General features: G+C 42.2%; 1 protein-coding gene across 4 annotated transcripts in view; it reads right to left on the minus strand.

The window, feature by feature from the left end:
* Window positions 1–5004: 5004 nt before the first annotated feature.
* Window positions 5005–16955, minus strand: part of GNPAT (glyceronephosphate O-acyltransferase) — a 32853-nt gene continuing 20902 nt past the window's right edge. For all 4 annotated transcript variants that reach the window (XM_054974469.1, XM_054974462.1, XM_054974483.1 and 1 more), the window contains exons 10-16: window positions 16520–16765; window positions 15317–15396; window positions 12688–12828; window positions 9866–9965; window positions 9688–9781; window positions 8008–8069; window positions 5005–5599 (exon numbers count right to left, since the gene is read on the minus strand). In XM_054974469.1, coding sequence (XP_054830444.1) covers window positions 5556–5599; window positions 8008–8069; window positions 9688–9781; window positions 9866–9965; window positions 12688–12828; window positions 15317–15396; window positions 16520–16765 — 767 coding nt within the window. In that variant the 3' untranslated portion in view covers window positions 5005–5555. The remainder of the gene's footprint in view (window positions 5600–8007; window positions 8070–9687; window positions 9782–9865; window positions 9966–12687; window positions 12829–15316; window positions 15397–16519; window positions 16766–16955) is intronic.

The raw sequence follows: 16955 nt of genomic DNA on the forward strand, positions 1-16955 counted from the left end.
TCTAAACAATTTGAAAAATGGCAGAGGAAAATATCAGATTTTGTTTGGGCAGGCAAGAAGCCTCGAGTGAAAGTAAAAGTTTTACAAGATGCAAAGGAAAGAGGCGGAATGCAACTGCCCAACCTGAGACTTTATCATGATGCAATCTGCCTAGTTTGGCTAAAAGAGTGGATGACATTAAAGAATAAGAAACTATTAGCCCTAGAGGGATATAAAAAAATTTTTGGATGGCACGCATACCTATGGCATGACAAAGTGAAGGTCAACTCGATGTTCCTGCATCATTTTGTAAGGAGAAGTTTATATACAATCTGGAAGAAGTACAGAATTTATCTACAAGAAGGAACCCCCTTGTGGGTGGTTCCATATGAGGTGATAGACCCGAGAGCTGTTGATAATGAACAACAATGCTTAACGTACAAAGAAATAACTAAAATTGAAGTATCTAAACTTAGAATAAAGACGCAAGAGGAACTATCACCTAACTATGATTGGTTCCAGTATAGGCAGATCAGAGACTTATACAATTCGGACTCTGCAAAAGGGGGCATACGAACAGAGAACTCGGAACTAGAGCAGACCCTTCTTAAAGAAGATAAGAAAAGAATATCCAAGGTATACCAAGTACTGCTGAAATGGTATACTGAGGACGAGACAGTTAAAACACAGATGGTGAAATGGGCTATAAATTTTAATAAAGAAATAACAATGGAGGCATGGGAATACTTGTGGAAAACTACAATGAAGATAACGACATGTACTAATATTAAAGAGAACATTTACAAAATGATTTATCGTTGGTACATGACACCAAAGAAGATTGCGCTAGGGAACTTGAATACTTCTAATAAATGCTGGAAATGTAAGAAACATGAGGGCTCCCTCTACCACATGTGGTGGTCGTGTGAGGTAGCTAGGCAGTACTGGGGGGAAATAATAAGAGAAATGAGTGAAATTTTACAGTTTCAAATAAATAAGAACCCAGAACTCCTGCTACTAAACTTGGGAATGGAGGGAATTCCAGCCCATCATAGGACGTTGATATTTTATATGACAGCAGCAGCTAGACTTTTGTATGCGCAAAAATGGAAAGTACAAGAAGTGCCAACTATTGAAGATTGGATCTACAAATTGCTGTATATGGCTGAAATGGACAAGATGACGAGAAAATTGAGAGATCTGGACTCAGGGCAGTTTAACACGGACTGGGAGAAGCTGAAACAACATCTGGAGAAGAAATGGGAGGTGGGAGGAAAACTGTGGCAGTTTGAGAACTACTGAAGTATAATATAAGTATAAAAGAGAGGGGTGACTTTACCGGGGGAGGAAGAGAAAAGTGAACTTATAAGCAGTTAGATTAATAGATTGATATATATATATATAGATATGTATAGGTTAATTGATAGAACATTGATAGAGAATAATTAATGATAAGGTTTAAACATGAGGATTGAGTAACTAACAATATTTTCTTTCTTTGATAAGATTTATATGCACCAAACTGAATGTACAGAAGAGTTAAATTGATTGACTATGTGATGAGCTATATAGAATTACCATAAAAAGATGAAATGAGTAACATATAGAGAACAAATCAAATTGTTTGATTTGTTTGATTTAAATGTGGGAAATTTTTATGGTTTATGATATATAGGTTTATGATATATAGAAATATTCAAAATGGGAAAAGGGGATAAATTGTTTATTCAAGGACGTACAGTTTGGGTGTATAGTAAGTAAAGGAGTTAAAGATGTACTGCTTAATATAATGGAGAATGTATATCTGTTTTAGATAGAGGAATTTAATAGAAGTAAGGGAAAAAGGACAGAGGGGGGGAAAGCTGTTGGAAGTCAACAAAAGGGGGGGAAAGGGAGGGGGTTAGAAATGAAAAATTTGGGGAAAATTGAATGTAATGTAAAAATAATAATATTCTAACCCAATAAAAATTTTTCTAAAAAAAAAAAGAAACTATTATCAAAAATAAAATTAGTGGGCACATTGATGACCAAAAGCTGATGAGGAAAACTCAGCATGGGTTCTGTAAGGGAAGATCTTGTCTCACCAATCTGTTAGAGTTCTTTGAGGGAGTGAACAAACAAGTGGACAAGGGAGACCCGATAGATATTGTTTATCTTGACTTCCAGAAAGCTTTTGACAAAGTTCCTCATCAAAGGCTCCTAAGTAAGCTCAGTAGCTATGGGATAAAGGGCCAAGTCCTCTTGTGGATCGAAAACTGGCTAATTAATAGGAAACAGAGAGTGAGTATAAACGGGCACTTCTCACAGTGGAGGGTGGTGAGCAGTGGGGTGCCACAGGGGTCGGTATTGGGTCCAATGCTTTTTAACTTGTTTATTAATGATTTGGAATTGGGATTAAGCAGTGAAGTGGCTAAATTTGCAGATGACACGAAATTGTTCAGGGTGGTGAAAGCCAGAGAGGATTGTGAGGCACTCCAAAGGGATCTGTCGAGGCTAGAAGAGTGGGCATCCATGTGGCAAATGAGGTTCAATGTAGCCAAGTGCAAAGTAATGCACATTGGAACCAAAAATCCAAAATATAAATACAAGTTGATGGGGTCTGAACTGGCGGAGACTGACCAAGAGAGAGATCTTGGAGTCATGATAGATAACTCACTAAAAACGTCAGCACAGTGTGCGACTGCCATAAAAAAAGCTAATGCTATGCTAGGGGTTATTAGGAAAGGGATTGAAAACAAATCAGCCGGTATCATAATGCCTCTGTATAAATCGATGGTGAGGCCACATTTGGAGTACTGTGTACAGTTCTGGTCGCCACACCTTAAAAAAGATATCATAGCACTGGAAAAAGTACAGAGAAGGGCAACTAAAATGATTAAAGGGTTGGAACACTTTCCCTATGAGGAAAGATTGAGGCGCTTGGGGCTCTTTAGCCTGGAGAAAAGACGACTGAGGGGAGACATGATAGAGGTTTACAAGATAATGCACGGGTTAGAGAAGGTAGAGAAAGATGTGTTTTTCTCCCTTTCTCACAATACAAGAACTCGTGGGCACTCTATGAAATTATTGAGCAGTCGGGTTAGAACAGATAGAAGAAAATACTACTTTACACAAAGGGTGATAAACACATGGAATTCGTTGCCACAGGAGGTGGTGGCAGCTACAAGCATTGCCAGCTTCAAGAGGGGACTGGACAAATATATGGAGCAGAGGTCCATCAGTGGCTATTAGCCACAGGAGATAGATGGTATTCTCTTTGTGGGGAGGTGGTGCTCTGTTGTCTTGGTGCTGGAAGGAAGGCAGTGGGAGGGCTTCTGGTGTCCTGGCCTCACTGACAGTCCTTTAGATGGCACTGGATTTCTAGCCACTGTGTGTGACAGAATGTTGGACTGGATGGGCCACTGGCCTGATCCAACATGGCTTTGCTTATGTTCTTATGTTATGTTCAAATTGGGAGAGTCCCAGTGCTGCCATGGAAGACACCAGGTCCGCAGCCTGCACAGAGAAGGCATCATCGACATGGATGTTGAAGTCCCCCAGCACCATCAGTCTGGAGTACTCCAAGGCCCACCCCGCTACCACCTCTAGCAGGCGTGACAGGGTATCTGCTGGTGCGCTAGGCGGTGGGTACACTAGACAGATAGCCAAACTCCTCAGCACCCCACACCAGGCCTACACATTCAATGTCAGAGATCTCAGGGGAGGGGAGCGGCCTGAAGGAGAAACCCAGACAAGAGGGAAGTGAAGGGAGTACCACAAACAGGATACTCCGTTCACAAAAGAATGAATGGACATAAATCTGGTATCAAAACCCACAATATTCTAAAACCAGTGGGAGAAAATTTCAATCTGCCAGGACATTTCATTGATGACCTCAGAGTAGCAGCTCTCAAGCAGAGAAACGTCAAAGGAAAATTACAATGTGAGATTGCTGAAATTGAATTTATTTGCACATTTGGAACAATGGATCTCCCAGGGTTGAATCGGGACATAGGATTTTTCTTGCCTTACAGATGCTAATTTTATGCACTTTGCACCTATGTTCTATCAACCTAATTACATGTATTATAGCTAACTTCCTGACAGTCTAATTTGCAATACCCCTCCCACCCTCTACCTGGATTTTAAAGATTCCAACCTTTTTCCATTCCATGTAGCTGAGGAAAGGAGCTGACTTTCAAAAGCTCACACCCTGGATATCTACTTGGTTTCTACTGGGCCTGAATCTTGCTCTTCCATGACCTGTAGTTTGTCTGCTGCTGCTTTCTTGATCACTTTGTCTGGAAAGGGTGTATTAGTGACTGGTCAATAATTGTACACATTTTTGTCTAGGGATGTTTTTTTAAGGCTCATTTATGTAGTCCTTACATGATTTTAGCAGCCAAGATAGGCAAGGATCCAGTGCACTAGTGGGCCTTCACAGATGCCAGGTTCCTCTAAATAGCCATCATTGTAACTGGGCCAAAATGGTCTGTAAATGTACCAATGTATTAAGCATTTCTTCTGCCTGCCTATATTACAGCTGGTATCCAGATCAGAGCATATTTGTGCTTTTTATCAGCAAAAAAACTTTGCAAAGGTATCACAGCTAATTGTCTATTCCTGAGACTGTAAAAGTTCAGATTTAGGAGACAGATGTCGAGATACCTTAAACAACTGGGATGGTCATGAACTAACTGATGTAATGGTTGCAGAAAAGTAACATTTCTTTGCAGCTATCACAGCTGCTTCATAGGTCTTCCAACATGCTCTATCAGATTCAGTGTGAGTTTTCTACCAGCGTTTTTATAGACAGGGCTGGCTTCTGCCCAAAGGGTGGGAGATTGACCAGCAATCAAGCAGAGTGCAGCTTGACACTGTTTGTTCACATTATATCAACATTAACACAGGCTGAACAAGACCTCCTCCCAAATGAGCGTGCAAGGATGTAAGAAAATATCTTTGCGATAAAATGTTGTCTTACAAAGATTGTGTGTGGGGGTGTGCGATCAGTAGAAGCTGTGCATAAGTTGAAAGCAGTCAAAAGATTCTTTTTTCAGTTTTTAATGCTGGAATAGTTGTGTATACAAATTTTTAAAATCAGTTAGTTACAGAATTGGCATTTGGGGGGAATTAATACCATGGGAGGAACAGGGTTCATCTCTTCATAAACAGCAACCAATGAGTTTTTCCTTAAATATTCCTTTTAAAGTTACATCTTTAGTTGCTTAGTTACAATTTCCACAAGAACAAAATAATTATATAAAACCAACTACTTTCTTATCATGACAAACATTTCAGATGTCATTGTGTAATTCAGTCAAATACCAACTGTGGATGAAGGAAGGAGAGGAACAATGCTTACTGAGAGAGAATGCAAGTTTACAAATACTTGTAAGCATCAGGGCTAATAAAAGTTCTCAGAATGCTGATGAAAATATATCAGCTTTTGGAGTCCAACCCATGAGCCGCAAAAGCTTTTCAAGATGCAAAGTGTGTTCTGTAGTGTCCTGTAACATTCTTTCCATAATTTGCTTTATTTCCAACTCTTCTCTGTAATTACAGTGTGTAGGACCAACCATTCAGGTCTCCTCCCATTAAAGGCGTGCAACTATCGGTTTCCTTACAGGTATCCTAGATTCTAAAGGAAGGAAAGAAAAAGCACAACAGTTCAGAGGCACAGAAGGGCTCAGTCAACACTACTTTATAAATCTGTAATAAAAATAAGATATACTATGGAAAAAAACTCTACGCTATCAAACTGTTATGTGACTCATGAACAGGGACTCCATTCATTCATTCAAGCCTATAATCCAACAAATTAGCAAAAAAAAATCTTGAAAAGCTGTTACTGTGGCAGGCAAATTTGTAACAAATGCATTATGCCAAAGGCCCAATTTTTATTTATTTTCCCCCTTTTTACTTGAAAAGAGGTCAACTGCCTCCTCTGAGGTGTCCCTAGAATATCAAGGGCTTTCCAAAAAGGCTCCTGGACAAACATGTATCAGGGATGGGAGAAAATGTAGCTAGCTAGAACTTTGTAGCACTAAACCTGTAGAACTAGAAATAATATTTCATTACTTATTTGTACCCCATTCTTCATCTGGCTTTGTGCCCCTCGACTTTAAATTCCACATTCTGTAAATGCAAAGAGGTAGAGCTATGAATGTGGGCATCTTTCAGAAGATAAAATTCTGTCAGGAAAGGGTGTGAAGAATGAATCCACTTGCCCCTTTTTGCGAAGGCTCCCCACATGTAGCCCCAGCCTCAGCTTCCTTCAAAATGGGAGCCTGATATGCCAAACTGGTTTGCAGATACAGGGGGTTTGCTTATTATTTCTTCAGCATCATTAATGTGCAACAAGCCAAGGATATGTACAGTACATTTATTCCATCTTCACAAAGCTCCTAACTAGATCAAGGCAAACAGCTAAACAAACACTGCTTAAATGAGCTATGTTATATAGTGATCAAAAGAATTAAACAATACAGCTATGCCAACTATGCAAAGTGCAAAAAGGAGCAACCTCTGCAGAAGTTCTAGCACTGGATGGTTGAAGCACAGTTGGCTGAAATTAAACCCCACAAAGACATTGATTCGGGGCTCTGGCTCCTGGCCCTCAATGGGGCGTTGCTTACGCCAGTTCTGAGGGTCAGGAGCCTGGGGATGATCCTGGATGCCTCCCTAAAAATGGAGGTTCAGGTCACAGCGGTTGCCAGGTCTTCTTTTTTCCATCTTTGACAGACCAGGCAGTTTGCCCCTTACCTCTCGACCCGTGACTTAACAACAGTGATCCAGGCAATGGTCACGTCTAGGTTAGACTACTGTAATGCGATCTACACGGGGCTTCCCTTGGTCTGATCCGGTAGCTGCAGCTAGTTCTAAATGCAGCGGTGTGTCACCAGAGTGCCTGGCAGTGCACATATAACACCGGTATTGCGCCAGCTGCACTGGCTGCCAGTGGAGTACCAAATCAGATTCAAGGTTTTGGTACTTACCTATAAAGCCCTATGCGGACTGGCACTGGCGTATCTGCAGGACCACCTCTCCCTATACGTGCCCCAGAGGACGCTTAGATCAGGTGCCAAACAACTGTTAGCGGTCCCTGGCACCAGAGAGGCCTGCTTAGCCTCAACCAGAGCCAGGGCCTTTTTGGTCCTGGCTCCAACCTGGTGGAATGCCCTGTCCAACGAAACCAGAGCCCGGCAGGATTTGTTAACCTTCCGCCGGGCCTGCAATTCAGAGCTGTTCCGCCAGGCATATGGTTGAGGCTGAGCTGGGCCCCTACCTGCCAAATAGGGGTGAACGCCCTCCCTACTAGAGGCATCCACCATCAAACTGTTTTAACCTACCACACATGTAATTTTAATATGGTGCAGTAGGTGGCAGACTGATTGATCAACTGACTACTCCTGCGCTGCTTTTTTGTACCTTTTAAAATATTTTTATTGCACTGTTTTATATGGTTGTTTTAAAATTGTAAAATGTAAGTTTGTAGTGTGTTGTTTTGCAGAGTGTAATCCACCCTAAGCCTACTAGTCGGGGAGGGCGGAATAGAAATAGAAAGTAAATAAAATAAATTGCCAAAATATCCCAGGTTCTTTGCAAAATCCAATATTACAAGTAGAACAAACTGGAGTTATGGCTCACATTTCGTAACAAGGAATCTAGCTTCCCTTGCCAAAGGATTTTTTTTAAATGGCTAAACGCAGCACAACCTTCCCTTGCTAGCTAAAGGAAAACTCAGCACTACTAGCCTGCGCCAGTGACCTTGTAGTGGAAAAGCAATACTACCAAACTCTGGATCAGTAGCTAGAATCCACAGAGTTGTAGCAGTCAAGGTGCCATATCATCACTACAATGTAGAAGGAAAAGGGTTCCCTTATTAAACAGCTGAAAAAGACGCAATGATAAAAAGTTCACAGCCATATGAGAGAATGGGGCATTCACTATGCACAGAAGGTTCAGTGTAAACTGGTACCAAAAGATTTGTATATTTGGGAAACATTCAATCTTTACAGTATTCCATCCATTTAAAAGCAAACTTACCAAACATTCCTGCAGTTTTAATCAGAGCCTCTTTACTTACACTGTAAGTGAATCCATCAGACCTGGGGGGGGGGGTAAAAAACAAGCCATGAAGTCTTCCAAGTGCACATCCCAAAAGAAATAGGAAGTGAAGAATATCGTATGATCAGTCATTTTCCATTTGTTTCAGACCAACCTGATGCTATCTGGACACTGAGAAGCCATTCCTATTACATTTATGTTTACTGTACATACATTATACCTTTTAGTATTAATTAGGGGGCTTTGACAATGTGAAAAGACTTGCTAATATTTATTCTGCTCGCTAAATTTATTGCTCAGTTTTCTTGGCCAGTCAGTATCATTTTTTAATGCGGCTTCTTTACCCTGAAAAGGGAAAGGTACAGTAGAATTACTGATTGCATTTTGGAAATGCTCAGCAATAGCGGTCAATTTAAGACTGTGTCAGACCTTACGCCATAAAAACACAGTGCTTTGGGATTTTGATGGCAAGCTAGTCATCCTGCTAATCTTTTAATCCAGTTTGCCAAAGATTGTCTCTAAAACATTCTTAATATCACCTGGATTTATTTTCTGGGATACTTAAACACACCAAACTCAAACAATTAGTAAAGAAAGGGGAACTACCTAGCAATTTAAAAGGTGAGAGCTAAAGGGGCATCTGTCAGGTTTCCCCTATCATCCTCAGATATCCTTTTTAGCCCTAAGAAAGCTGATTTCTAAGAGCTGCACCAGAGGAACAGAAAGTAAAGGACAATTTTGTCCCTTTTTCGTCTCCCTGCCACCCTACATGTCTATTAATTCACGTGTCCTGTGATCCTCACAATCAACTTTCCCAGGGTTAGAAAGTGTGTTGGGGAGAGGAATAAGAACAATAAAAAGATCTGCACAGATCAGCACCTTCCACTGACAGACTGTTGGAACCAACCCACTATTTTGTATCTGAGGAATTATTTTATTTGTATCATTTACAAAGATTTTATGGTTGGTGTTATATAATAGCTTGAAGTATAACACTAATATGCTTTATACCTAACTTTAATCTGAATGATTTTGACTAGGGATGTGCAATCCAGATCTGGGGGGGAAACATCTTTTTCAATCCAGCTAAATTCAGGAGAGGGATGGGGGCACTTACTTCAGGGGCCCATAGAATTAGACCCCAGGTTCCAATCTTCCTAAAACTTAGTTGGTATCCAGAGGACAGACAGGAGTATGTTCCCTACAAGTATTGTGGAGTTTGATTGAAAAATGCTGCCCCCAGCCCCCTGGATAGTTTTCCCCATAGGGAATAATGGAGAGTGGCTGGGGCACCTTTTTCAGGGGGCAACAGAAATGGACCCTGGGGTCCAATCTTCCTGAAACTTGAGGTGTCTGTACAGGATAATCAGGAGTATATTCCCTGCAAATTTGATGGAGTTTGCTTCAAAAATGCTACCCCAGCCCCCATATAGTCCCCCGATAATTTTCACCATATGGAGTACTGGCCAAATAAACTTGGGATTCTCTGATCTGTCTTAACTGGATCAGATAATATTTCCTGTATTGCAGGAATCCTGGACTTTTGGGGAATCTCTGAAACCCGAATCTGGATTTCCCTCATTATTTTTTTTTGGTACACACCCTAATTTTGACTACTGGAGTTTCTCACTTTTTCTGTGAGTCTAAAGTCATACTCACTTTTTTGTTCTCTTAGCAACATCTAATCGCACAAGTGCTGCCAAAGCATTTTTCTGCATATCTGAAGACAACACCTCATAATATTGTGTGCCTCCTAAAAAGGAAGAAGAAAGATATGAACTTCAATCTTGATACCGAAGTGCTGAATTAAATGAAATGCTGCTTAAAGAATACCTACCAGTCTTGAGAAGCTGAGAAGCAAAACTTCGGACTCCAAATATAAACTGCTTCTCAGAAAAAGCCTCATTTGCCTCCTTGGAAAGGTATCTACAAATTATCTAAGGGTGGGAGGGAATACAGTTATTGCAGCTGTGACAGACTGCACTTTTTAAAAACTTAAGTGCTGTACAAACAGTGAAGGACTGTGAAGAGTTAATGCTTCACAGAAACAGAGCTTTGAGTAACAGGCTACTCCAAGGAATCTGACCGGGTAGCATGAACTGAACAGGGAAAGGCATCTGAACTGGATGCTGGGGAGAAGGGAGTCTGATTTCAGCCCTAGCTGAGAGGAGTCGAGTATTGACAGTTTCGAGATTCAGCCCTGACTGAGAGCAGTCTAACACAGACAAGAGAACTGGCAAGTTGGCAAGAAAGTTTGGGAAGTAGGCAAAGACTTCCATTTGGGCCAAAGAATGGAGATAAAACTTCTAGTGACAGGAGAATTTCCCTAGCCAGTCAAACAGAGAGTTAGCTCCAAAGAGTGAAGAGATCCTTGGTCTGGTGAGGTTAAAAACTAGGGGTTTGCACCCCAAAAATATTTGAGGTTTCCGCTTTGGGTTTATCCAAAGCGGGAAAAAAATTCAGGAATACCCAAACCCGAAGCGGCAAGCCACTTCAGATTCGGGTATTTGAATCGCTTTGGTATGGTCCACAAAGATTTGGAGGGTATCAAAGTGATTCGGGGGGAGGCTTTCTCCCAGCACCCCCACCCCCTCACTCCCCCCACTTAACTGGCCAGGCAGGGAAGGCCAAAGCCGCCGGAGCCACTGCCGCACCACTGCCTCCTCAGCCTGCATGGCCAGCTGGATGGTGGGGAAGTCCAGAGCCACCGGAGCTGCTGCCCCCGCGGCCAGCTGGGTGGCGGGGAGGGCAAAAGCTGCCTCCTCCACCACTGTATGGCCCTGTGGCAGCCATTTGAGGGGCAGGAAGGGCCTTCTCCGCCTCCTCCGCCACTGCGCAGCCCCGCAGGGTGGTAGGGAGGGCCAGAAGGGCAGCAGCAGCCATTTGAGGGGCAGGAAGAGCCTTCTCCGCCTCCTCCACCACTGCACAGTCCTGCAGGGTGGTGGGGAGGGCCAGAGTTGCCTTCTCTGGCCCTTCCTGCCCCTCAAATGGCAGCCACATCGGCCATTTGAGGGGCAGGAATGGCCTTCTCCACCACCTCCGCTGCCATGCGGCCCTGCAGGGCAGTGGGGAAGGCTGGAGCCACCATGCCGCCGCCTCCAGGCCCACAGGACAGCTGGGAAGGCCAGATCTGGCAGCATGCGACCCTGTAGGGCGGCGGGAAAGGCCGGAACCGCTGCTACCGCCGCCCCCCGCCACCACGCAGCCTGCTGGGCAGCCGGGAAGGCTGGAGCCGCCGCTGCTGTGCCGCTGCTGCCTCCACCACCACAGTGGCAGGGCCAAGGTAAGTGGGGGGGTGGGGAGGCTGGGGGTTGGGACATTTTAAAAGCCCTTTCGCTTGCAAGCGGCAGGAAAGGGTCCCTTTATACTTCAGCTGTCAGCTGAAGTTTAAAGGGACCTACCACTCGCAAGAGGCAGGGAAAGAGCCCTTTAAACTAGGGCCCCGAAGCTTCCCGAAGCAACCTGAACGCTTAGAGAAGCTTTGGTTTGGGATTTCCGAATTGGGTCCAGCATGCTGGCTCCAATTCGGGAATCCTGAATCTCTATAGATCAGGTCCGATTCGAGTATTTTACCTGAATTCACCTGACCTTTCCCCTCTATGTTACATAAAATATTTTGTTATTTTTGAATTTAAAAATGCCTCTAGTGCCATTTAAGTTGTTTAAGTCAAAAGGGAGGGAGGCATCATAGCAGCGCTAAATATATTTCCAAATTATCATAATTCTTTCATAAACAATCCAATGGCAAGTAACAATCGTGACAAAAACGATATTTGAGTTAAATGATAATAGTATTTTCAAGACTTTAATTAGATTCCGAACAGCTTTGTTAGATATTCCTCAAGGACTTGGACATTCCCAGGAGGATTTTTTGTACAGGTTCTCTGAACAGCAAAGAATCTTGTAGTATATTAATTAATTTATTGTGGCATAGGTTTTTGTAACTAAGAGGCCAGTTAATCAGAAACATTGTTACATTTAGTTGGCCAAGATACACACACATACAGATACACCCCTAATGCTACAAACAGTATTCCAGTTAAATGAATAATTGACCTCTATGCAATATCACAATCTGCATTTTATATCTTTCTTTGTTTCCCAAGCAGACTTCCTTATGAGACTGAGAGAGGTGCAATGATGTTTGAAAAACCTAAGTGTGTTTGTGGTAAAAATGCAAAGGCTATAAGAAGAGGTTCCTTGCCATAGATAATAAAAGTATCAGCTTATTCAGTCTTTAACTTTGGAATCACTGTGTAAAGGAGATACTATGAGTAAAACAAGAGGCACTGTGGTTATGGTAGAGAGTGATGTCAAGTCATAGTTGAATTATGGTGACTCTGGTGGGGTTTTTAAGGCAAGAGACTAACAGAGGTGGTTTGCCATTGCCTGCCTCTGCAACCCTGGTTGTCTTTCAAGGTCTCCCATCCAATTACTAACCAAGGCTGACCCTGCTTAGCTTTCAGGGAAAAAGGAACTACCCAGTAATATTTTAAAATCTGATAATTCAATCCTACATAATCTTTTGATTCTATTTCAGTTACATCTGCACTGATCTCAGTGTTTTCCTCTGTCACCAAGATTTTTTTTATCACTTCCCACAAAAGGAACATAATAGAAGAGAGGCTGGACAAAATAACTTTACAGTTAACTTTGTACCTGGTAACCTTCTACAAAAGGCCTGAACATTGCCATCAAAAAGGAGATGACAGTACTTCCTTTCTCTGTAACAAAGATTTGCTGTGGAGTGATTTGAATTGCATCACATTTTGTAAGCAAGTAACAGCCTTCTTCAAAATCCTAGGAGTTAAGCAAAAGTAATTATTGTTTCCTTAGTGAGCCTAATGTCATTTAAGCAACTACAGATGAACAAATACTCATATTTCTACCCATTGAGATTAATAGATCAAACACATCTAAATATACATACATATACACCCCCCCCCTCTCTCTCTCTCTCTCTCTCTCTCTCTCACACACACACACACACACACACACACACACACACACACACACACAAGTTCTAACTGTATCTAAAACATTATCTCAATGGTATTTTATTGGGAAATGGTATTTTGAAGGGGGGAAAGGTAAGGGCTGTATTAGCTAATCTGAGAAATGTAGGCAGTTCTTAACATTCTATTGTAGCTGGCTCTTTCCCAATATCAAGACTCATCAGCTATATGATAAATGGTGTGACACACTGAGGCATGAATGGTATCACGCAATTGGAGTTTGTTTTAACAATTCTAAACCAAAACCTCCTTTTCAAGACAAAGGCTTAGATCCACCAGTGTTTCTGCAGATGGACTACTTTCTCTCCTCCGAGCATGGCTTTCTGGCTTTCTCCTGCTGCAGCACAAAATGCAACCTGAAATGCCTCAAGAGCAGCATGGGGAGGGAGGGGATTTGGGGCAAGGGAGGTGATAAAGTCCTGTTCCACAGGTAGAAACCATTCTGTCTGTGGAAGTGCTCTAGTGGACCCAAGGCAAGCCTTAAACACTGTAAATTCTAAAGTAGGTTAAGGTGGGGGAAACACTTTGGTAATGATCCTGATATAGCACCTCATCTGCACTTGTCTTGTACTTTACTCCTGGAGCTCCACAACAGGCACAGCTCCACTGGAACAGTTTTGCTCGAGCAGCAGCTTGCTCTGTCAGTACTGCAAACAGTTTCTCTCATAGCCAAGACAGACATGATGCTGGAAGATCCCTGAATGGACCTCACCAACACTTTTTTTAAAAAGGAGAAACATGGGCCACAATTCAGATCACGACCAAGGCACAGGCAAAGAGAGGGTTCAACCATTCCCTTCAAGAGATTTTGCAGATCTAAACTGCACCTCCTTCTGGTTATCAGCTCTAGAAATGAAAAAACTGGGGAAGAGCCTGGATCCTTTTCCTTCTGAAGCCAATCCATCAACTGGACCTAATTCTACACTTCAAAAACTATCCAACCTATTAGAGTAGGGGACCTGTAATTTGAAATCTTTACAGCTTTAGTGCTGTGTGCTATTACATTAGTATTCCTGAGTTGTTAGACTAGGAAACTAGTACAGGTATTTTAAGACCTGAACAAAGGGGTGGATAATCGGCCAGGATAAACATTTCCTTCCAAGTCTTATACAAAAACAACTGTACCACAGAGTAACATCTACATATTATGAGGGGCATATAATGAGGGGCATGACTGGAAAGTTTGGGCTGAAGGGGCTCCTCTTGCTAAAAAAAAATAATGAAAATATAAAGAGTAGCTGCAGACATTGAACTTGCAATCAAGCCCACAATGGTCTTCCCTGTTCCATAGTGACAGATGGATAGACATACAATAAGGCTCTAATTCAACACCAGTCCACTTCTAAAGACAGATGTAGGAGGGATGAAGGGAGGTAGCTAGAGACTCAAGTGACATTTCTGTCTGCAAAGTAGTAGGCCAGAGATAAAGGAAGGGAAGGATTTGATTGACATGTGAGAAAGTCGGGAGGGGGGATAGAGAATGAACTTTGATAGTATAAAAGTACCAGAAATATGACATGCATTCTGATATATCTTCATAGTTTCAAATATGCAATGGGTAGTTAGCAACCCAGAATCTTCAATACAGGGAGCTTAGAGAATCCATGACAGGGTACTATATACATCAACCATCTTGGATTTTGCTACCATTTTCACAATTATTTTATAGCTGTCAGATCCAGCAATAAAACTGAAAAATTAACAAAAATCTAAAGCTTTTTGTGTGGATCCTATCCTGATCCTATCATTCCAACAAGCACAGTTTGACACCTTCCTCCAGCCCAAGGAGCCTCCTTCCAACTGAACAGGCGCTTCTGTTGGAGGAAGAACCATTTATGTTAGAGGAAGGGTCCCTGAAAGATGGACCCAGCCTATTAAGTGCCAAATGTTTGTTTAAAAACACATTTTGAATTACAGTTTTATTAAAGCTTGACCATTATGGGACTGAAGCAGTAACATGATATTAGGTAGCTTTACTTAAAGAAACTTACGAATATTCTGAATGACTATTAATACTAGTAGATTATATATTTTTAATGAGACGCTATAAAAGGAGTGCTGTATTTGTTGGGCAAGTTTAAAGCAAGTCATGATTTGCACTTGCTGAATGAGATATTCTTGGTTTTCCCCCTTCCTCGTGGACTGATCAGACATTAATTCTTACTATAGCCAGAAGCCCCCCCTCCCTGCCCAAGAATATCAACTTAAACCAGTCGAATCCAACCTTCTTATTTACACTGCACATAGTCTCAATGCCAATGAAGAAACTTTACCTTCACAGGTACTCCAGGGAAAAAGATAAACTCATCAGAAAAAACATCAAGCCAGAAAGCAAAACTGCTATAGACTTCCTCTGGAAAACAAATTTGAACCATACTGTTTTAGTAGCAAAGGGTTTTGAAGAAAGAAAACATCTGCAAAATGGTATTTTAAAGAAAACCATAATTTTGAATCAATTACACAAAACTCTAGATGTCTACAAAAATGCCGGAGCCAGTAGCCCCGTGCAGATGGCCTATCCAGGTGCTGACCTGCTGCTAAGGGAAGAAAGAACATGCTGCCCCCTCCCCCCCCCCCCGGCACATGATATCTGAGTCGTTGACACTGTGCAAATATATGGAGGAAAGCTTGCATTATGTCTTCCCCCCGCCCCCGTGATCAGCGAGGCTGCTTTCTGAATGTTGCTAACACCAGGAGTGGGGGTGCAAGCAGGCACTTCCTCCACACGTTTACTGCCAAGCGGACAACTTGGTGATCGCACAGCAGTGGGGGCAGGGCTAGTGCACTCATGCCCACTCTCCCTCCCTGTCTGGTAAGCCAACATGTGGATAGGTCATTTGTACAGAACCACTCAGAAACCGCAATACTGTATACCAGAAGCTTCTCCTGCACAAAGTCCACTGAGGTATATAAGAGCACAAGACGCAGTCTGAACTAGTTAGGAGAACAGGAAGCAAACCTATTAAGCACCAAGAGCCACTATGCAATATAATCACATACTGGAGGCTGATGTAAACAGCATATTTTATTTACGCTAAACTAAAACAGTGTGCATGCAAGATGCACACTACCACATGGTAAACTAACATATTAGATGTGTTTTTCAGAATAGCCTAGAAAATGATTTTGTAGACTAGAAACTGTTAACTATACTCTTGTCTTTTAAAACAAACAACAGAGACCCTGATCCAGAGGAATGCACAAGGAGACTAGCATTCACATACACACACACACACAAAAGCTTTTTATGGCTATTTCCAACCCTGTGTTTATTGAAACCAGCTCCCACCACGTGCAGAATGCCTGGCTGAGGTGGCTGGGGTAGGAAACAAGTAAAGTGTCCATAGTTCTATGCTTTCAACATCTGCCTGTCTAAAGATTCACAGAACTGAATCATGGCAGTACGTGTCTCTGGCTTAACTTTCAGGTTTGCAATTTGCAAGGAAGTATAAAGTAATGAAAAAGGCAAAATTTACCTTTTCTGGAACTGTGTGTCATTTGCAACGCAAGTGCTACAAGGGCTGGTCGCACAAAGACATTAAGTAGCTGGTTCCTGTAGGACCCACACAGGAGGACGGAGAGGGCTTGTTTAAAAATAGTCTCCTCAGCAGCACCAGGTCCCATTACGGTGTCATGGAGGACCACCTGGCCATTGACAAGACTTGCAATGTTGGTGTGTAAAGAAAGGCTGGACCTTACTGCTTTGTTGGCACACAAATTATCTAGGGAAATGACAAAGGATGGACATACGTCAATACCTACAAAATATTTTTGCTTTCTATGTTTCAGTGGGAATATCAAAAAGGCAGCCCTGATGAGAGGAGGCGGCCATGGTAGGGCAGATCAAACGAAAACAATGTTTCAGCTGAGAGCATAATGCACCACAGAAATCTCATTTGCCTATGTCCTTGG

The sequence above is a fragment of the Eublepharis macularius genome, chromosome 1 (genome assembly GCF_028583425.1).
Source record: "Eublepharis macularius isolate TG4126 chromosome 1, MPM_Emac_v1.0, whole genome shotgun sequence".
NCBI classification, from domain to species: Eukaryota; Metazoa; Chordata; class Lepidosauria; order Squamata; family Eublepharidae; genus Eublepharis; species Eublepharis macularius.